General features: G+C 37.9%; 1 protein-coding gene across 3 annotated transcripts in view; it reads right to left on the bottom strand.

The window, feature by feature from the left end:
- Window positions 1-22,583, bottom strand: part of SLC44A1 (solute carrier family 44 member 1) — a 200,823-nt gene that overhangs the window by 64,170 nt on the left and 114,070 nt on the right. For all 3 annotated transcript variants that reach the window (XM_042963840.1, XM_042963839.1, XM_042963838.1), the window contains exons 6-12: window positions 20,443-20,612; window positions 18,419-18,508; window positions 12,663-12,802; window positions 10,578-10,764; window positions 9,223-9,388; window positions 7,370-7,526; window positions 6,586-6,669 (exon numbers count right to left, since the gene is read on the bottom strand). In XM_042963840.1, the coding sequence (XP_042819774.1) occupies window positions 6,586-6,669; window positions 7,370-7,526; window positions 9,223-9,388; window positions 10,578-10,764; window positions 12,663-12,802; window positions 18,419-18,508; window positions 20,443-20,612 (994 nt within the window). The remainder of the gene's footprint in view (window positions 1-6,585; window positions 6,670-7,369; window positions 7,527-9,222; window positions 9,389-10,577; window positions 10,765-12,662; window positions 12,803-18,418; window positions 18,509-20,442; window positions 20,613-22,583) is intronic.

The raw sequence follows: 22,583 nt of genomic DNA, 5'->3' as shown, positions 1-22,583 counted from the left end.
TAACATGTGGACCTTGAGATTCTCTTTAAATTTAAAGTCTTTATATAATAACTCACTTAATAGTGGCAAGCTAGATAACAATGGTAGGAAAAAGGGAACAGGTATGTGAAACTCTATGTGTGGATTATAAATTAAATAAGGGAAAAAGTAATTAAAATGATCCCTTTGTTATTTTGAACAAGGAATGGAGGGGGCACAAAGTCCAATCTATACCATAGATTTCATTTAGTTTGGTTCTAAATTCTTAAGAGTTTTTAAGGGAAATAAGAGTTAAAATATGCAAATCTTACATTGATTGCCTTTAAAACTATCACTTGTGTTAGTTTATAGCAGGAAACATGAAAGTTTGAGATGTTTGCATATTCTCTGTAATAATCTATACTTTAGTCTTCCTTATGTACATAAAACCGGTATGTATTTATATGGGAAACAGGGGGATATCATGGCAAGAATGAGGCAAATTTAGATTTGAAACCTTCATCCACCTCTAGGCCATATGTTCTGCCACAAGATGCTAGTCTCAACTTTCTCATCTATAAGACAGAGGAAATGAGCCTTCCTTGTAGTGGGGAGAAAGCAATAATATATATTAAGTGCTTAGTAAAGTATCAGGTGGTAGGTGCTCAAAGAATATTCTTTGCAACTCCCACTCATACTACGTAGAGAAGAGCTTTATAATCTTACAAGCTTGGTGGCCAGAGAGCAGATACTTTCCAGTATTAAATGCTCTATCTCCAAGTGGTGTCGAAGTAAAGCAAGGCCTGAGTAATCCAATGCCCACAAGAAACAGACTCTAGTTGTAACAGTCTCTCTACCTAAAGTAAATTCTGTTAGATGAGATATGCAATCACCTTCACTGTCACATTAACACAAGCACCTGCAGAAACAAAGAACAGTTCACAGTTCACTCTGTTGATGTGCAAAGCTCCAGCACCTATGCTATAAATAATTAATGGCTTATTTTGAAAATCTAAAGCTCTTTTTTGAAGCCAGCTGTATTTTCCATGCAGTTTGGCAGTGGAGCATGGCTTTGGATTACAGGATTTCATACTGTGCTGCAAAATGACTCTGGCCTACTCTGCCTCCATATCAACACTCTTTTCTACTGCTATCCTCCCAATTCTCTAAAGCACTGCGACAAACTGGCGGCCCATGGACAAATGACACTGTGTGGCCCAAAGACCTTATTTGCCCTGGCCCACTCACTTATCTTTTATACACACACACACACACACACACACACACACACACACACACACACATTTTAATAGCAGGACATAAAATGCAAACATCCAGAATTCTGGCTTCTCTTGAAAAATTGCAAGAGTTAGAAACTGTCTATAAATCTTCATGTTGGCAAGTGTACAAGAGCTAAGAAGTGACAGCCTTCTTTGGATAGAATATGAACTCCCTATTGTACCAGTCTCCGCTACTCTCTATTGCCTTAGACCCTGTCTGCTGCACTCATTTCCATGAGTCACGTGATACGCCTCAACTGGCCCAGACAGTTTGTGTTGTCCAGCTCTGCTGAAGGCTTTTGACTTCAAGTTGTATGCTGATCTCAGGAGCGACAGCAAAAGAGAGGATAGGAGGAAAACAATGCAAACGGGCATTAACTAATTGTTAACCATTGCCAAATGGTTAGACAAAACAGATCTCTGAATGGGAGCCACTGCCAATAAAGTGTGAGCCACAGTGCCTGTAGGTGCTCAGTAAATACTGGCTGGCATTATAATTAGTATTATTATTTCACTGTATCTTATTGAACACTACAAAGATAATTTCAGAAGATAAACAGGTGATTAGACAAGAAATTTTTGAAAAATTAGAATGAGAGGGATTTGTATTATAAGACATCTGGGGTATATAATGAAGCTATAGTAACTAAATATTGGCATACTGATAAAAGCATAGGCAGATCAATGGTACAGAAAAGAAAGTCCTGAGACATACTCAAGCATGATAGGTAAGAATTTAATACATGATCAAATTGACATTTCACAGCAGAAGGAAGAACAGGTTAATCATTAACTGGTTCTGGGATAACTGATTAAATCCCAAAACTAAAAAAGTAGGGCACCTGGCTGGCTCAGTTGGTAGAGCATGTGTGACTCTTGATATTGGGGTTGCAGCGTCATGAGTTCAAGACCCACGTTGGACATGGAGCCTCCTTATCAAAAAAAAAAAAAAAAAAAAAAAAAGAGTAAACTTCTAAAAAACTATAGAGAAGAGCACTAGAATAATTATTTGATCTTGGAGGTGGGGAAAATCTTTCTAAGCATCAAAGTCAAGTGCAAAACCATAAAAAAAAGTTTGAAAGACCCGACAAGAGAAAAATAAAAACCACTGCATATTAAAAAATGTAAAAGAAACCAACCCTGAACATCTAGAACTTATTCTATACTGTATAGAACTATTCTATACTACAGAACAGTCAGCATTACAGAGGACTTGCTGTGTCAGGTGCGTACTCAGAGTATGGGAGATGCCATCTTTCTGTATCCTCATGGTAATGGGCACTACAGATACTATTATTACCACCATTTTACAATTGAGGTTTATACACCGATAAAACAGTCTGTAAGTAAAGTCTGATAAGCCATTACCATGCCGCAGTGAAAAATTAGAAACTTTTTCTGAAAGCTAATAGTAAATATTTCAGCAAAAGTAACTGTTATGTTAGCATGGTGAGATCATGGGTGATGTTTTGTTTTGTCTTGGTTTTACAAGCTCCTCAGTGTTTTACATTACATTTATTTTTAGAGAAAATAGATACATCTTTAGAACAACCTCTTGTTTTATCTTGGCCAGAGCTCTCTTATCTTAGACTAAAAACCCTGGGAGTTCTTTATAAAACAATAAAATGAGGGGAGCAGGGGAGAGCGATAACACTAAGCGAGGACCAAGAGCCAGGTACTGTAAGAGTTGATTTATCTGCATTATATTTCATCCTTACCTAAAGCCTATGAGGATAGGTGTATTTTTCTCCACTCACTGAAGAAAGAAGCCGAGACTCCAAGGTTTCACTGAGCTTGCCAAACAGTTACATTGTTAGGATTGAAACACACCTTTAATATCTGGGCTCTCTTCACTGAATATCCCCCTAATTATCCATTGTGCCTTCTCCAACAAGGCTATATTAGTGTGGACTCAATCCTATGTGTATGGAACTTCATTTTCTGAAAGCAGTGATCAGTAGCAGAGACAAAAGGGATGGTGTGAACCGCCTGATATCTCAGTGCCAGCTCTGGCTTGATCTCTAGCAAAGCACTAATCTCATAACTGCCAAATGTACAGGGCAGCACTGAGAAGAATGCCCCTTCAAACACCAGCAGATCAGACTCTTAGACCCTGCTGGTTTTTCAAATTTCAGAAAAGTCCCTAGATCTCATCTATTCAGTCCTGCCATGATTCCTATCATCTTGAATACTTCAAACAGATGGGTGCCCACCCAGCTCTGAAACATTTCACAGCAACAAGGGTTTAAAAAAATTCCACTGGCAACCAATACCTATGCTTAACCTGTCATGGGAGGAAGTGTTCTAATGTCTTCAATATGTTGACCTCATTTAGAGTGAAATTCCTGTGAAATCAGGAGACATGAAGCACCCTGGGTAATCAGTCCTCATATCAGAGCATTTCATATTCCCAAACAGAACTAAGTATTAGTTCAGAATCACTCTCCCTAAACCTCACTCATTTATTTATTCCTCTTTTAGTGCTTCTCTTGAATCTTCAAACATCAGACCTACCTAAAGATTAAAAATGCACAAAAACCGGGATGCCTGGGTGGCTCAGTTGGTTAGGCATCTGACTTCGCCTCAGGTCATGATCTCATGGTTCACGACTTCGAGCCCTGCACTGGGCTCTGGGCTGAAAGCTCAGAGCCTGGAGCCTGCTTCAGATTCTATTTCCCTCTCTCTCTCTGCCTCTCCCTTGCTCGCTCTCTCTCTCTCTCTCTCTCTCTCTCTCACACACACACACACACTCTCTCTCTCTCTCAAAAATATAAATAAATAAATAAGTAAATAAATAAATAAATCACAAAAACCTGTGCAAGAAAGACCAACTTGAAGTTCCGATATGTTTCAGGACTGTAGGTACTAAATGGCTAACTAATGTTTAGCTTGGGATTAGCTGAAAACTTTGGAATTTTTCACCTGGTTACTGAACACCTTAACATCATGTGATGTGTTCTCTTCCTTCAACATAACTGCACACCTCTTTTTTGAGATTCTTTCTTCTGGCTTTATATCAACCAATTAGTCTTTTAAAATCTGAATATTTATTCACTGATTAACAATTCATTCAGAAAACATTTAAAGACCACCTATTGTGTACCAGGCACTGTGATAGTTTCTGGAGAGACAAAAATAGGATCTCTGCCTTTAAGGAGCTAAAGGTCTAAAGGTGGAGATAAAGAGGTAAACAGACAATTTCCATGTTGATGGTCTTAGTGTTTTTGCAGAGGTATGAACCAGCACTACGAAAGTTCAGCAGAGGGGCTGGGGTACTGAGGGGAGACTTCGTGGAGGTAATGCTCAGGCAGAATCATTAAGGATCAGTAGGAGTTATTCAAGTGTTGGAAGGAAGTCACTCCAGGCAGGTTTAGGAAATTGGGAGAGCAAAAGTTGCCTGTGGAAAGCTGGTAGAAACTGATAATAGAGAGCTGGGTTCAGCATCTCTCTCTGTGGATAAGCTATTTAGTGATGGGTACACAATGTAATGATGATTATTTTTATGCATCCATCAACTTTTTGATAAGGGTGACTTGGTCCCAAACCAAATTTTAAAGAACGTTAATTTTTCAGATTTCTATGGCTGTTGCTGATTATTTTAATAATGACTTTCCAAACACTTTCCATCCATACAGTATTATTATCTACAAGAACTTCTTTTACTAATGAAATGTCATGCCAGTTTTTTCATATTAACCATAGAGCTGCAATAAAGCAAACTCTAGGCAAGCTCAACACCATGGCCAACAGGACTACCATCTTTTGACTGTCCTTGAGTGAATGGAAAGTGCAATGCTACTCTTCAATCACTGAGGGGTAAATGGTAAGAAGTCCATTTGTATCCTTGCTCTATTAGATGAGAGCACTGGTATATCACAACTGATTTTTAAGGAATGGAGAGAAGTGGTTAAAAAAAAAACAAAGATGAAGGAAACATGGGTAGAGTGCTTCATAGCAAGTCCCGGGTGCCCAGACACAGAACGACAGAGGACCAACCTGCTCCCTAAGAAATGTTAACCCATAATACCAATTCCTTCACTTAACCTGAGAAATGATAGCTCTTCCTCTGATAATATCTCCTAGGCCAGGATCATAGTCCTCAAGCAGCTGGACTCCCAAAAAAGTACCAGGATAGGGAGGACACTAGCTTTGAACAATAGTAGACAGCAGCAAAAAATGAGTTTAAGTGTCATAATGTCTTTCCACTAAACTAAAGCTTTCAACAGCATTCATTCATTCATTCATTCATTCATTTTTTAAAAGTAGGCTCCATGCCCAATGTGGAACTTGAACTCACAGTTCCGAGGCTGAGAGTCACATACTCTATTGACCGAGCCAGCCGGGCGCCTCTCAAACAACATTTAAAAGAATTAAAGAAACATGGCTACAGTAGACAGATTCTTAGGGAAAATCAAAGATGAAAGGATGTAAATTAAGGTATAAGAGATAAATGTTCTTCCAGAAAGATGAACCCTAATAATATTTTATCCTCATGTTACAATTAATTAATAACGAGCCTTGGTAAGAACATACGTTACTTTTAAAAATAGGAATATGGGGTGCTGGGTGGCTTAGTCAGTTAGGCATCCGACTCTTGATTTTTGGCTCAGGTCATAATCCCAGGCTCTCTACCGAGTGTGGAGCCTACTTAAGATTCTCTCTCCCTCAGCCCCTCCCTTGCTTACATGCATGTGTGCACGCTCTCTCAAACCAATCAATCTACCAATCAATAAATAAAAGAATATGATAGAAATAGATATACCTGATCAAGGAACAATGTACAACACCATGAGAAATATATAACATCTTTCAGTTAAGCTCAATTATTTTATCTTGGAAAAAGAAATGATCAACCTATCTTTGAAAGTGAATGTTCAATTTATTTATTTATTTATTTTTTCAATATATGAAATTTATTGTCAGAATGGTTTCCATACAACACCCAGTGCTCATCCCAAAAGATGCCCTCCTCAATACCCATCACCCACCCTCCTCTCCCTCCCATCCCCCATCAACCCTCAGTTTGTTCTCAGTTTTTAAGAGTCTCTTATGCTTTGGCTCTCTCCCACTCTAACCTCTTTTTTTTTTTTTTTCCTTCCCCTCCCCCATGGGTTTCTGTTAAGTTTCTCAGGATCCACATAAGAGTGAAAACATATGGTATCTGTCTTTCTCTGTATGGCTTATTTCACTTAGCATAACACTCTCCAGTTCCATCCACGTTGCTACAAAGGGCCATATTTCGTTCTTTCTCATTGCCCTGTAGTACTCCATTGTGTATATAAACCACAATTTCTTTATCCATTCATCAGTTGATGGACATTTAGGCTCTATTTTTAAAATAGTTTACCTGATTTAAATAATTTAGGCACTTTTCAAGACACCAAAGGCAGCAAATGCAAGATTTCAGCACACATCGAGCACAAGCATTCTCCTGGAAAGGACAAAAACTTGAAATAATTAAAAACCAACATACAGAATATTCTAAATGTTAGAAAAATAAATAAAGTAAAAAAAATCACAATCTATGTTTCAAGACCTCATACCCACCTACCCTCTTTTCCCTCAAAATGCAATGGTTAAATTATTTTTAATCAATTTAATTTGACACATATTTAGTACCTACTGCATGTAAGATAGAGTACAATACATGAGATTGGCAAGGAACTTATACTATAGTTGAAGAAAAAAAAGCTAAACATAAAAAAAGGTCAGAATCAGAATATGCGATTGATACTATGAGAGTGGAGAACAGACAGAGATGACATCATCTGGGAGAAGGAAGAATCAAGGAAGGTTTCTAGGAAGAGGTGGCATATCATCTAACCCATGTTGAAATGCATGTTATCTCCACAGCCAGGGATAGGGAAGAGGTTCCAAGGAGGAAGGTGTGAATCAACACAGAGGACGAGAAGCACAGGACATTTTGGGAAACCAGGGATATGATGAATTTTGCCAGAGCACAACGTAAGCAAGAGTGTGGGACAAGGCAGAAGGAATGGATTCTACTTTGCAAGGATTATGAAGAAAACATTCACAACTATGAACTGAACATGGTTGGGAGCTTTACTACATGCAGAGCTGAGGTCTAGAATGTGACCACAGTTAAGTCCAGAAAACAATTTTCTCCTTACCTTTCCTTTGAGCTGACTGTGAATGTACATAAGGATCATTCGTGGAATTTTGACTAATGTGATAATGAAAGATCCTTTTGCCACAGTACCAAGGTGATAACGAATAAGGCGATTCACTGATGCTAAAATAGGTGTAAATGGCAGATTCCTTTTATCCCTTTTTGAAAGAAAACCAAAAAGACAATTAAAACAAAGGCTAAGTGCAGGAATGGTTTAGAGCCCAATACAGTGAAAACAGTTCATTTAAGAAAAGTCTAGGTTTATGACAAAATGGCAAAGTAACATGTAACTAATACAAATGCTATAGATGTACCAGATAAAATTAATGTTTCATTTCCCTATGATAGTTTCATGGGGTTCTTATGCTCTAAGACTTTAAATAAAATGATACTGTGCTTTGAAAGCTTTTACTAGTAAATATTTATGGAGTTAAATGTACAATCAAAAAATGAAACTTAAAAAAGATGTACAATCGAGACCTGGTACCTCATTATAATAGAAAACTGTAAGGCTTACAAGCTTATATTCGGCTCTCAAGTTAGGAAAGAGAGTCACAATACTTGTTCTGATCCAAACAAATTAAAAAGGCTTATTGTCCTTTGATGGACCTTTATATAATGCCAAAATACATAAGACACTGTAAGATTTATTCTCTGGCTAAATAGAATTGAAGTTCTATCATGACCTGCTGTTCTGATTAATTTTTTGAGAAACTTACAGAGCAGTATAAAGATTAAAATCACTGCCTCCCATTTTACTACCCACCAGAATCATCAGCTCTAACATTTTGTCATATTTGCTTCCAATTACTTTTTATTTCATTTTATTTTTTTTAATTTTAACTTGTTTGATTTTTAATTTTTTTAAATTTACATCCAAATTAGTTAGCATATAGTGCAAATGATTTCGGGAGTAGATTCCTTAGTGCCCCTTACCCATTTAGCCCATCCCCCCCTCCCACAACCCCTCCCGTAACCCTCAGTTTATTCTCCATATTTATGAGTCTCTTATGTTTTGTCCCCCTCCCTGTTTTTATATTATTTTTGTTTCCCTTCCCTTATGTTCATCTGTTTTGTCTCTTAAAGTCCTCATATGAGTGAAGTCATATGATTTTTGTCTTTCTCTGACTAATTTCACTTAGCCTAATACCCTCCAGTTCCATCCATGTAGTTGCAAATGGCAAGATTTCATTTTTGATTGCTGAGTAATACTCCATTGTGTGTGTGTGTGTGTGTGTGTGTGTGTGTGTGTGTGTGTGTGTGTATACCACATCTTCTTTATCCATTCATCCATCGATGGACATTTGGGCTCTTTCCATACTTTGGCTATTGTTGATAGTGCTGCTATAAACATGGGGGTGCATGTGTCCCTTGGAAACAGCACACCTGTATCCCTTGGATAAATGCCTAGTAGTGCAATTGCTGGGTCGTAGGGTAGTTCTATTTTTAGTTTTTTGAGGAAGCTCCATACTGTTTTCCAGAGTGGCTGCACCAGCTTGCATTCCCAATATTCGCTTCCAATTATTTTTTAATTTTTTTTTCAACGTTTTTAATTTATTTTTGGGACAGAGAGAGACAGGGCATGAACGGGGGAGGGGCAGAGAGAGAGGGAGACACAGAATCGGAAACAGGCTCCAGGCTCCGAGCCATCAGCCCAGAGCCTGACGCGGGGCTCGAACTCACGGACCGCGAGATCGTGACCTGGCTGAAGTCGGACGCTTAACCGACTGTGCCACCCAGGCGCCCCCCAATTATTTTTTAAAGAAATGAAACTGTTTACCAGCTTCCGTTCCATTTCCTTCAAGCACAATCACTTAGATGATCTTAAGTTTTCCGACAAGTATCAATTCTCACCTGGTAAAATAGTAGGTTACCACAGCTCCTGCCACAGTCATCTGCTGACATGCTAGAATAAATTCACTGATCCAAATCAGGCCCACCACATGGTACCACCACATATACTGCAGAGGCCCAGAAACTCTGAACTCCACAAAGCCTTGGTCATTCTGAACAGCGCTGCCTAGGAAAATATCCAGGAAGGAAAGAAGAACCACATAAAGTACAAACCAAGAAATATGGCTATTGAATATAAGAGATGAAACTAATTTCCAAAAATAGGCCCCCTCCCCCAAACCACAAACTTTATGATCACAGTGCTCTTTAAATAACAGACAAAAATACTTATCACTTGAAAAGTTGTGAAGCCAGACATTGTACAATTAAGCATTTTGTTTTCCCCAAAGGCATCATATAGCTTTTAAAAGGTGCTCTATTTGAATATAGTTCCATCACATCAGTTAATTTAGGCATGAATTTTCAAACTTCAATTTTTTGGGGGGCTATTTTATTACTCTTCCAATAATTATAGGCCTAAATTATTTGCAAAATACAGAAATTAATATTATATTCAATTGGTAAATGCATGCTGAATGGCCAGAGAAGTTACATACAAACTTACTACCCTTACACCACTCCTCACAATTAATTCCATTTAAGTGTAAACTTTGATATATTTTTTATATGAAATTTATTGTCAAATTGGTTTCCATACAACACCCAGTGCTCATCCCAACAGGTGTCCTCCTCAATGCCCATCACCCACTTTCCCCTCCCTCCCACCCCCCATCAACCCTCAGTTTGTTCTCAGTATTTAAGAGTCTCTTATGGTTTGCCTCCTTCCCTCTCTGTAACTTTTTCCCCCCTCCCCCTCCCCCATGATCTTCTGTTATGTTTCTCAGGATCCACATAAGAGTGAAAACATATGGTATCTGTCTTTCTCTCATATTAAGAGTGACTCCAACAAGTCTGAGAGTCTAACTCTGAACAGTATCATCACCAGGAATTCTACCTAGGTTCAGATCTTTTCCAAACTAGAGAATCCCAAGGAAGCAAGTTGATTTGGGCCGTAATGGGAGTTTAAGGCAGTTCCAGAGAGCTCTGCATTCATTTGTTCATCTTAGAATCAATCCAAAAGTCTGAATCAGTACTGGAGTTTACTTCAAAGCCATGAACTGGTTTAGATCTACTTTGCTAGGATGATCTAAAAATCATGAATAAGGAATGGGTTGTTGAAGAGCCATAACCACGCTGGTTCCGATGGCTGTTAGACCTTGGTCAATAAATGTCTTAAGAATTATAGCTGATGTTTTAAAATAGTTTAATGCAAATCAAATTCATCACTATGAGAAGGAAGCAACATAGCTTCTTACCAGCGGTGCCAAGAAAAAGAAGGGTCATGATCCAGTATGCCCAAAATAAGACAAGAGCAAAGAAAGTCCAAAAGGGTTGGAAGACTAGTAGCGGCAAGTGAATGAAGACCTTGCCAGCCACGTGGAACAAGGCGATGGTGAGAGCGACACGTTTGCGCATAACCAGCATTATCAGGAACAAGAGAACCTGTACGGAGAGAATGCAGAGAAAGGTCCCAGTTATCGCTATAAGCAGTAAAAACAGAAACTGAAACAGGGTGGAAATTCCTTCATTTCAAATCAGGGAAGGATTATTCTCTGAATCCCAATAATACTTTATCCGTCTTGCAGCACTTAGCATCCTCAACTGAATATTGAAAATGTTCTTAAAGCAGAACACAAAAGGATTTCTCAATGTATTAATAAGTCTTTCGAGCTCTTCTACCTTTCCTTTTCTACTCATGAATCAAAATGTGTTGTTTGTCTATCAAGATGAGGCTTTTAATTTATTTGAATACATACATGCTTGTCACTGTGAAAATAGGGGAGAAGACCATATGCCATGACTACAAAAGCACAGGAGGTATTTGTACCTCATTTCCTTTATCAGACCAAGAGCTCCTAGGGGCACCTGAGTGGCTCAGTCAGTTAAGCATCTGACTTGGCTCAGGTCATGATCCCACACTTCATGGGTTTGAGCCTCGCATCAGGCTATCTGCTATCAGCAAACGGACCCGGCTTGGGATCCTCTGTCCCCCCGCTCTCTGACTCTCCCCAACTCATGCCGGCACGTGCTATCTCTCAAAAATAAACATAAGAGGGGTGCCTGGGTGGCTCAGTTGGTTGTGTCTGACTTCGGCTCAGGTCATGATCTCATGGTTCATGAGTTCGAGCCCACATCAGGCTCTGTGCTGACAGCTCAGAGCTTGGAGCCTGTTTTGGATTCTGTGTCTCCCCATCTCTCTGCCCCTTCCCTGCTCATACTCTCTCTCCTCTCTCTCTCTCAAAAACAAATAAAAATCACACTGTCTCTCTCTCTCTCTCTAAAATAAGAATTAAAAAAATAAATAAACATAAGAAAAAAAAAAGAGCACCTACAGAGCACAGTCCATGTCGCATTTACCTCCTGCCCACCCTCATCGTGGTCTGAGTGAGAGCAGGTGAACTGTACTTAAAAAAAAAAACAAAACAAAACTGTACTGTGGGACACCTGGGTGGCTCAGTCAGTTAAGCATCCGACTTCGGCTCAGGTCATGATCTCACGGTTCATGAGTTCGAGCCCCGCATCAGGCTCTGTGCTGACAGCTCAGAGCCTGGAGCCTGCTTCAGATGCTGTGTCTTCCTCTCTCTTTGCTCCTCCCCTGCTCACGCTCTGTCTCTCTCTTTCTCTCTCTCTCTCTCTCAAAAATAAACACTAAAAAAAACTATACTTAAAAATGATTAGTAAATATTTATATAATAATAACAAATACCTTTTGGCACCAATGGTTTTATGGTGGCTTCATTTTTTACTTCTAAAGCTCAACTAAAAGCTTGGGATTGGTCCAAGAAGTGGTCTGAGATTGTGTTCCTTTTTTTTTTTCCAGAGAGGAGAAGGAGACAGACCAAAGATATAAATACATATTATTTAACCACATGTTCATTAGTAATTTACTGTATAGTGCCCAGGCAGCAAAGATCACTTTAATTTGGAATAATGTCGTTAAAAGTTTAAAAAGGAAAAATTAAAGTTTAAAGGGAAAACATGGGAAGATAATTAGCAAACAGGTAAATGAAACGATATGTGTATTTCTTAACATAATTTAGTAAAGAAACCCATTTTTTAAAAGGGAATTGTATTATGAAAATAATATGTTCTTCCTAACAAATGATAATGTGAATATTCTAAGTGAAAATCCTCTCTCAACAAGCGGGCAGTACAGAATAAAACGTTCCATTAGGAAAGCCTTCTGAAGACTCTTTAGTGTTCCATACCATGGGGCAGTTTTTATCTAAGGGAGATCGGGGTTAGGCATGCAATAGCCAGAGGTGAGTTTCTGCTTCATTAATGATCCCTGTGAATAAAAACACAAACCTAGAAGATACCTGGCCCAAGTCCATACTCACTGTGAATACTGTGGCTGAAATGGCATAGATGAGGAGAGCCCGAAGATTGTCTTCAGCTATCTGAAGCTGTTCAGGAATAACTGTTTCTTTGGGAGACTTTCTTTGCTTTGCATACAGCCACCATAGTACACCTGTGCCACCTGGGTTCAAAAAACAATTGTTTTGGAAATAACTAACACAAGAAAATGTGTTAACATTAATCTTCACTTTCCTGGACCCTTCCTACATAACACCCGGGGACTAACATGGCAACAATCCATTTGGCTGGGAGGTGTGTGGCTGTAACTTTTTGCAGGCATAAGGGGAGCTCCATTTACTCCATTTTCATCATGCACACTAGGTTACTAAGACATCTTTCAGTGTATCAAATAAACATCCTTCAACTGTATCTATTTTTGGCTCTGAAGCTCAGAGAGAGCCTACAAAGACAGGCACCCCGAGAGGAAATGATCATAAAGAGACTCAGCACCTGTTGAGAGCTGGGGAGTTTGTAGGAAGCAAGTAAGGGTCACAGAAATCAGCAATGAAGCTGAGGAAGGCAAAGATCTTTTCTATTGGGCCATCACAAAAACCCCCCTGCCTCGTGCTGAAATAGTTATGCAGTTGATTCAGTATCAATGAGCAAATGAAGATCAAAGAACTGGTTCCCACCAAAAGTGGGAAAAAGATAGGAAATCTTTGATAGCTTAATAGAAGTGTGTGCCAGAGATGGGAGTTGTTCTCCTCATCACTGGTTCAGAGTCCAAGAACTAGACAGAAGAAGGGGGGCAACCCGTCTCCACAGAAGAGGGTTGCATCAGACACCTTCATTCTGAGTGCCCAGAGCCATCTACCCATCTAGGTACTGGGGACAGAGCTGTGAACAAAACCCAGTCCCCACCCTTGTCCTCCATGGAGCTTATACAGTAATAAGGAAACAAACAAACAAACAAATAAGGAAGTAAGTAAAAATAAAGAATATGAAGTCTAAGAAAAAAAAGTCACTTTTTAATAGGGATAGAAAGTGCTGGGGTTGGGAAAGCATTGTGAGAAGATGGGTAAGAAAGGTCTCAGTGGTGAGATGATATCTGAGCAAAAGAATCAAAGACAGGGAGAAAACAATCTATAAATCTAAGGAAAGGGGTGCCTGGGTAGATTAGTCGGTTGAGCCTTTGACTTTGGCTCTGGCTATGATCTCATGGTTCGTGAGTTTGAGCCCTACATCAGACTCTATGCTGACAGTGCAGAGCCTGCTTCAGATCCTCTGTCTCCCCACCCCCACCTCTCTCTCAAAAAGAAATAAAAACATTAAAACAAAAACAAAAACAAACAACATCTAAGGAAAGGATGTTCCAGGCAAGAGGTCATAGCAAATTCTAAGATGATGATATGGGACCATGTCTGGCAGGAGAGAAAAGAGGAGGGCCACTGTGGCTACAGCAACTAGCAAGGGGCAGAGCAGGAAGAGCTGTGGGCTGGGGGGCACCGGGCACCAGATCATACTGTCAGGCCTTGTAGGCCACGGTAAGGAAATGGAAGATTCAGAGTAAAGATATGTATGTGTGGGCAGACAAGATAAACGTCTGGGAGAAGACAAATAGGGCTGAGATCTGTGCAAATCAACGTGACCTCCACCTGTGCTCAAGTAAACACTGAATAGTGTCAAAGGGAAATTCCAACTCTACCTGGTGGCAAATAGCAAGCGAGAATTATTTTCTACTGAAGATGAGTAAACAAACTTCAACAACCACCAGTCTATGAAAAACATTTGAAAAAGGGAAATATTTCTATTTTGAAATCTTAAAGAAAATTGTAGCAGCCTCAAAAAAATGGAATAAAATATGTTCTCTGCAAACAGGAATAAAAAGTGAGGAGAGGAAAGGCAAACAGAAATGAGAAAGAAAAACAGAAAACAGAATGAGCTAATAATGAACAAGGAGGATACGGTCCACAACAGCCGCAGCAGACATCATTTATTAAACATGTAAATCTGTGTCGGGGGGGCACCTGGGTGGCTCAGTCGGTTAAGCACCCAACTCTTGATTTCCACTCAAGTCATGATCTCGAGGTTTTTGAGTTTGAGCCCCGTGTCAGGAGCTGCGCTAACAGCATGGAGCCTGCTTACGATTCTCTCTCTCTCTCTCTCTCTCTCTCTCTCTCTCTCTCTCTCTTCCTCTCTCCTTCTCTTTCTCTCTCTCAAAATAAATACACTTAAAAATAAATAAATAAATAAATTTGTGTCAGGAACCGTACAACAGATGTGACCAAACTGAATCACTATGATACTATTAAGTAGGTAATACAAGTCCCATCTTATACATAATAAATACAATCGAAATTCAGGAAAGTTAAGTAACATGCCAAATGTCACATACCAAGAAAGTGGCAGAACTGGAATTCAAATCTACTTTTATTATAAAAAATTCTCCATATATTATAAACTGAATGTTTGTGTCCCCGTAAAACTCATATATTGACATCCCAATCCTTAATGTGATAGTTGGTATTTGGAGTTGAGTGTTTGGAGGATGATGAGGTCATGAGAGTGGAGCCCTCATGAATGGGATTAGTGCCCTTATAAAGCAGACCTCAGAGAGCTCCTCCCCGCTTGCACCACGTGAGAACATAGCAAGATGATGGCTGGATACAGGAAGCCAGCCCTCGCCAGATACCGAACCTGCACATGCCTGGATCTGGCCTTCCTAGCCTCCAGAACTGTAAGAAGTAAATGTTCCCTGTTGATAAGGCATCCAGTCAATGGTACTTTGTAATAGCAGCCCAAAGTGACTAAGACACCATCACTAGAACTGGATACAAAGGTCACAAGTAGAAATGAAAAGAAATATGTCTGGGAGAAGGAAGAACCGGAATAATAGAAAGAAGTAGTCAAGTACAGAACCAGCAGTGAGGAAAACTAAATCAGTGATATGGAAGATACGCTCGAAGAACACTTCCTGAATACAAGGAAAATGTTATCAGGATTAAAATGATAATTTAGAAGATGATAGCAAAAGAATGAACAATGGTCCTAAGAAGAAAACCACTAGAACAGAAACAATAATCAAATACAGAAATAAGAAAACTTACTTCTGTGTTGGAAAATAATCTGCGCCCCCCCCCCCCAAAAAAAAGAGATCATAGGCAAACTTAAAGATTCAGAACTAGATAGAAACTTTAAATTATAAGAATAAGTTAAGGGGTGTCTGGGTGGCTTAGTCGGTCAAGCGTCTGATTCTTGATTTCAGCTCAGAAATAAAATTAGACTGGTCTCCAAAAAGTAAAGTACAGACACTGGGAACGTGTTGCACCTCAAGAATTTTACATGCAACAGATTCAATATTCACATGTAAGGCAAAAATAATCTTAGATAATCAAGAGTTGAGAAAATATACAACCCACAATTGCCTCGTGAATAAGTTACTCGAATTCAGATTCTCATCAAAACAAAGATGAACCAAAATTAAGAACTCAAGAATGAAGTTTTATAAAAATAGTTCTCACTAAAACTAGGACAGAAGAATGTAATAAACTTAAATGTAATTATGAAACATTTCAAGGCAAAGCAAAAATTCTTTAAAAGGGTACAATGTATTAAATAATATTTTAATTTTAAAATAACCTGATTGCAAAAACACAGATTATTTGGTAACAGTTATAAAGTGGGAGACAGGTTGGAAAGAAAGAAGTTTATGTTGAATTTAAACGAGGTGGAGGAAAACTCAACACATACTCCTTCATTTCAGCCTTTAAAAATTACAGAATTAAAAAAAAATTATTTAATGTTTATTTTTGAGAGAAAGAATATGAGCGGGAGAGGGGCAGAGAGAGAGAGGGAGACACAGAATCCAAAGCAGGCTCCAGGCTCTGAGCTGCCAGCACAGAGCCTGATACGGGACTCAAACTCACAAACCATGAGATCATGACCTAAGCCGAGATCAGACACTTAACTGACTGAGCCATCCAGGCACCCCTAAAAATTATAGAATTTAAAAATTTTATAGGATAGAATTCTATAGAATGAGCCATTCAAAAATTATAGGATTCTAGATTAAAGAATATTTTCTGAAAATGTATAGGTTACCAACTGTAGAAGTAAAAAATAAAATATATGTTGGGGTGCCCGGGTGGCTCAGTTGGTTAAGCGTTCGACTATTGACTTCGGCTCAGTATCTCATGGTTCATGAGTCAAGTCCGACATCAGGATCTGCTCTGGTAGTGCACAGCCTGCTTGGGATTCTCTCTCCCTCTCTCTTTGCCCTTTGCCACCCCTTTCAAAGTAAATAAATAAACATTAAAAAAATTACTAAAAAATACACACACACACACACACACACACACACACACGGCATATATATATATGCCATTCAAAGCAAGGGTGACAATAACCAAAGAAAGCACAATCCATATTGTAAAGATAGGGAAAACAACGTAAAAAAGCACAGACTTAAGGAAAACATAAAAGAGATGACATCAGTAAGACCAAACGTAGCAGACAGGATCATAAGTGTAATGGGGACAAACTCCCCTAATAAAAAAGTTTCACAATGAGTTAAAGTATTTCATTTTAGAAAGCAGTGGAAAAAAGCATTAAAAAAACTATATATATATATATATATATATATATATATATATATATATATTTGTATTATATATATGTATTCTGAATACATTATATATATATGTATATATATGTGTGTATATATATATATACACACATATATATATATATATGTGTGTGTATTCTGAATTTCAAGTTGCTAATAGTGGTCAACAGAAGGGAAGTAGGGTTCCTGAAAAATTTTAAAGCAAAAGTAAATTCTCTTTAAAGAAAAGAGGTGGTATGTGAAAATAAAACTTTTGTCTTTTTTTATATTTCTATTTTCTACCATAGAAGTAGTTAGATACCATGAGTAGGTGTCACATTTATGATTGGGAGGGGGGAGAAATTATTATTTTCAAAAAAGACAATAAGCACACAAATCCCATAAGGTTTCATTAGAAATAGTAAAACAGGGGCGTCTGGGTGGCTCAGTTGGTTGGGCATCCGACTTCGGCTCAGGTCATGATCTCGTGGTTCGTGTGTTTGGGCCCCGCGTCGGGCTCTGTGCTGACAGCTCAGAGCCTGGAGCCTGCTTGGGATTCTGTGTCTCCCTCTCTCTCTGCCTCTCCCCTGCTCATGCTCTGTCTCTCTCTCTCTCTTTCAAAAATAAATAAACATTAAAAATTTAAAAAATAGTAAAACAAAAACATTAAACAAAATAGAATGCCAATAGAAAAATGAGTAATGAAATTTTACACACATAAAATTATCCTGCCAGAAATATTTTAACCAGAAAGAATTTCAACACCTTAGAATGGTAGATTCAGGCCTTTAAAAAGTCCAAGATAAAAGCAAAGGGGTCCCTTACTCTGCCAGGCAGGGAACACTGAAAGAATCAAGTGAAAATTAAAGAACAAGAAGCAGAACAGAGCCTCAATTGCTTTCTTTTTCCTCTTGGGCTCTTCCCCCCAAACTGACACTGACAGAAAAATGTGAGCCCCCTTTTATTCCAAATATGCCAATGACTCTGCCATTTTATTCCATTTAGTGATCTCACAGTGAATTAATTTCAGTGTAATCCACTCACCAGTCTTTTTATAGTTTATAAATGAATTCACAAGGCTTACAAAAGGAAAATTATTTAAAGTAATCAAAGTGGTTCTGCACTGAGGGACTGTTAAGAGCAAACTTCACTCTCAATTCTAATTACTAAAAAACAAAGGAAGAAGCAGCTTACCAAGTGAACCCAGTATGACCAAAATTGTTAAGATCCACACAAGTACTCTTGATATATACCTGATTATCACCATCAAAATCATGGAGAGAACTGCAGGGAAGATAGAGAACATGTAGAATATTATTTTAAAACACTGGAAAACACAAAGAGAAACTCTTTCAGTTGTTTTCTCCTAGGAATATAATACGTTGCTATTGACCAGTTCAAGACCCCAGTTTAGGGAAGAAGGGTAACTAGCTACCAAAACTCGAGCCTACGTGCACCACTTGAATTGTGTCACTTGGAAACTACAGGCACCTAACTGTGGGTTTATAAATGACAGAAAAGAAAACATGCAAATGCACATGGTGACTCAAAAACAGCACAGAACTGTTGTGGATTCACCACGGGAAGACATTGGAACTCACATGCAAACATACATGCTAACACACAAAGTGTAGAGAATGATGTGTCATGTTGGTGATGAGAAAAATTACCACATATAGACAGAGATCAGTTAAACTAGCTACACTTCCATGTGTAATCCTCACATTTCAAGACCAACTTCTCTAACAGTTGGTCAATGAGCTAGACAGTATTTTATCTTTTTCTGGTCATTTCTCTTCTAAAACTCCAAGAGATGCTCTGATCCTACAGAATAATATTCTGAAGCCTACGGAGGCCCAAATTCCTCTGACCTTAATTTTCAACTGGTGTCAGGGGTCCTGATTGGTTGAGAGACTCTTCAAAGAAAAGCAAAGCTTAGTTTGAGTTATTTAGCCAAATGCCTCTACCCATCCCAAGCTAAATTCCAACATGCTAAAATCTGGAGTGAAAATCTTAAAAAAGAAACTGGGAAGATTTGACCTTTGCATGGGGAAATTCATTTCTGAAATCATAATTTGTTCATCTTTAATCATCTAAAGGCCCATTTCACAAATAAATTCTTAAAGATCTTAAGCCTCAAGAGAACCATTCTAATAAAAACTGGAATCCCAATGACTTAACATTATTATCACCAGTTTTAAGGTGTTTCCCCCCCATCCCCCCCGCCTTGGTCAAAATTCAACTATTTCAGAAACCAAATAATTTTTTCATAAAGCCAGACTAGTAGTCAAGATTTTTCGGGCCATTTGCAAAGCCAAATAAATGGTTGGGATCTGTGACTGGGTAACATTATTAAGGTACTCACTTTTGCAATAAATGTACAGGAACCAAAAACAGATGGGAGCGTTTCAAATATCACAGAAATAGCTTTTCATATGGACAGCATTATTTCAATTGAGTCAAGTACTACCTAAGCAAAAAGAAAATACTCTCTAATGACAAGACGGAAATACAGCTAGTCTTCTCAATGACTATAATTGTTGTTAACAGGTATAAGGTATAACTCATTTCACATATATAATGAGATAGTTGCTTGGTTCCTACCACAGTTTACTCCTCCCAACTAGAAAGATCTATAGATTCTGATATGGCTACATATAGTTCTAGGATAATGTAGGGAGTTGAAATAACATTTACCTAATTATATTATCTATTGACAAGAAAACTCAATGGCTAACAAGTGGAGATTTCCTAATTTTTCCAGCAATACAGTGACATCATGAACTGTAGCAATGAAAAAAAAAACATATTTCAAAAGTAATCTATCAGAAATCTATGTTCTTTGATGGAAATGTGTAAGAGAATATGTGGCCTCCTTTCATAAGCCTTTGGAATCATAACTGAAAACAAAGGGGTGTTGATTCATTAAGAGAAGCCTCCTCCTATCATATTAAAGGTTATTAGAGACAGTAACCAAAGTCTGGGAAAACACCAGTTTTCTCCAATGATAGAAAAAGAAAGGAAATTAGTTTCAGATATATAAATATATATATAAATATGTATATATTTATAACTATATATAATCTGAAACAGTTATTTTGGCTATGGGAAGTTAAACATTTTACAGGTATCCCCACTGTATTCATATTTTGGTTAAAAGACAGAACAGTCTTCTACTGCAGTACTATGCAATAGCTAATAATGAGAAAAACAATTACCTAGTGATAACAAGCAAAGTCCCAATATAATTTCTTTGCTGGTCATTACTCCACTAATCAGCCTGTGTAAGACACTATTGTCACTGACAAAGGTGATCAGGGCCTCTGCAAACTTGGCATAGCAGGAAATGTTCACAGGAGCACAGCGATGGAAGAATGGAATAGGTGCACTGGTGACACAAGAAAAAAAAATCAGAAAAAAAATTACTCCTACTTAATATAAATGCCACATCAAACACACAAATGAAAGGTGATTATGACTGCAATACACTCCACCCTCCACACATCATATGGGCGCTAAGAGCCGTGAGCTTAATGCTATGAAGATGACTGTCATGGGCAGGGATGCGAATCTTGCCACAGGCCTTATCAAAGAGGGTGGAGTGCATGTTCCAAAGAAGACATTACCCTCCCCTTCTGAAAAGAAACACACACACATATACACACACATACACACATACAGAACTACCAAAAGCAAAACCAAACACTTAAATTCCTCAGCCTGCACATCTATCAGTCAAGGGGCAGATGACAAAACTTAAGGAACATATACTTCATTGAACTGAAAATGAATTTTTGCCATAAGCTATTTAAAAATAGAAAACACACATGCTTTTGCTTGAAATGTGCCACCATTAATAGAATGTTTCCTCTATCAGAACAGCATACAGAACCTTGCATTAAAAAAGGTGTTCGGGGTACAAGCTTAATAATCCTCATATAAATTAATCATGCCAAGACATCAACATACAGCATAATGTGCAGCTAATTAAAACAATAACCATGGATACTAATGTATGGAAACACGAGGTTAATAGTACAAGGGGAAAAAAACAAAAATTTGTATCTAAAGTGATGGTTGTATCTCTGTACAAAAGATATATACATAAAAATGAGAACAGAAAAAATATAAATAAATGAAAAATCTCTGATTCGTTAAGGTCATGGGATTCTGAGCTGTTTTTTTTCTATATATAATTTTTATTACAAGATTATTTGTGTCCAAAAAAAAAAAAAAAGAGGTAATCCGTTATTATCAGGTTTACACTGACCACAACTCTTTTTGTGAAGGAACATAGTTATGTGTGAACAATGACATAAGTAAGTCTGGTTTGTTATAACACATTCTACTTTAGCCTTGGAAAGTATGGTATACATCTGATCAATGAGAGATTTTAAAAAAGCTCTATGAACATGCCCTCAGTTGTGATTTGAATGAATTCTAAGAGAGTCCATATGTCTGTCTATACACAAATACACACTTCTGTGTGCACTAAAATTTAGCTATCACTAACATAAATCTCATATTTTGAGATTTGTGGAAATATCAGTCATAGCTCTAATATAACACCGTTGGCTGGAATGATATAAGTATGCTCTCATTTTTGGTTGGCACTGTATTTTGTATCAAATTAGTGGAGAAGAGTCTATGATTGGGCACCAAATTCCAAAGTTTCTGATCTCAGCAAGCAATTTTGTATGACCTGAAGCAAGACACTCTTTGTTTTTCCTTCCTCAAATAACAACAAAAATATTTTTCAAATAAAAATAAATGTGTACTATGTATTGATTTTCCTTAAATGCTGGTAAATGAGCATCACTGGGAGTAAGAATAGGCAACATCTTCCATGCTGTTGAACTTCACGGAACAATAAAATAATTATAAAGGTCTAGTCTTACCTTAGTTATGCTTCAGCAAAATGTATCCCCCAAAAATGATGTGACACTATGATAGAAATGTTCACTTAAAAAAGAAGTGACTCTTGTGACTTGTGGGTGTATTTGTGTATACCTCTAAAATGGTGTTGGTGAAAGTTAATGTCCAAGATTCAATATTTTGTCAGAAATTGCAGAAAGTCAGAGCATTCTTAGTAGGGCTTAAATTACAGGCATGCAAGTCATTGTTTTTGACCAAATTTGTTTCGCTAATGATGTAAAAAGCTATTAAATTACAGAATACCTTTAAGTGAAATGGATTTCGTCAGAAATATTACAGGAAAGAATTAAAAGAATTAGCCATAAGTTCATAGTCAATGGAGGCTAATGTGGGACACATTAGCTTCATTGTGACCTATGACTGTTTTTCTTCCTGATGCTATCTAGATAATGTCCCTGACACTTTAATATCCCTGTCTGAGGAC

Source organism: Panthera tigris, chromosome D4 (genome assembly GCF_018350195.1).
Source record: "Panthera tigris isolate Pti1 chromosome D4, P.tigris_Pti1_mat1.1, whole genome shotgun sequence".
Lineage (NCBI taxonomy): Eukaryota > Metazoa > Chordata > Mammalia > Carnivora > Felidae > Panthera > Panthera tigris.
The sequence above is the reverse complement of the archived record's forward strand: the minus strand, read 5'-3'. Positions and strand labels throughout refer to the sequence as shown.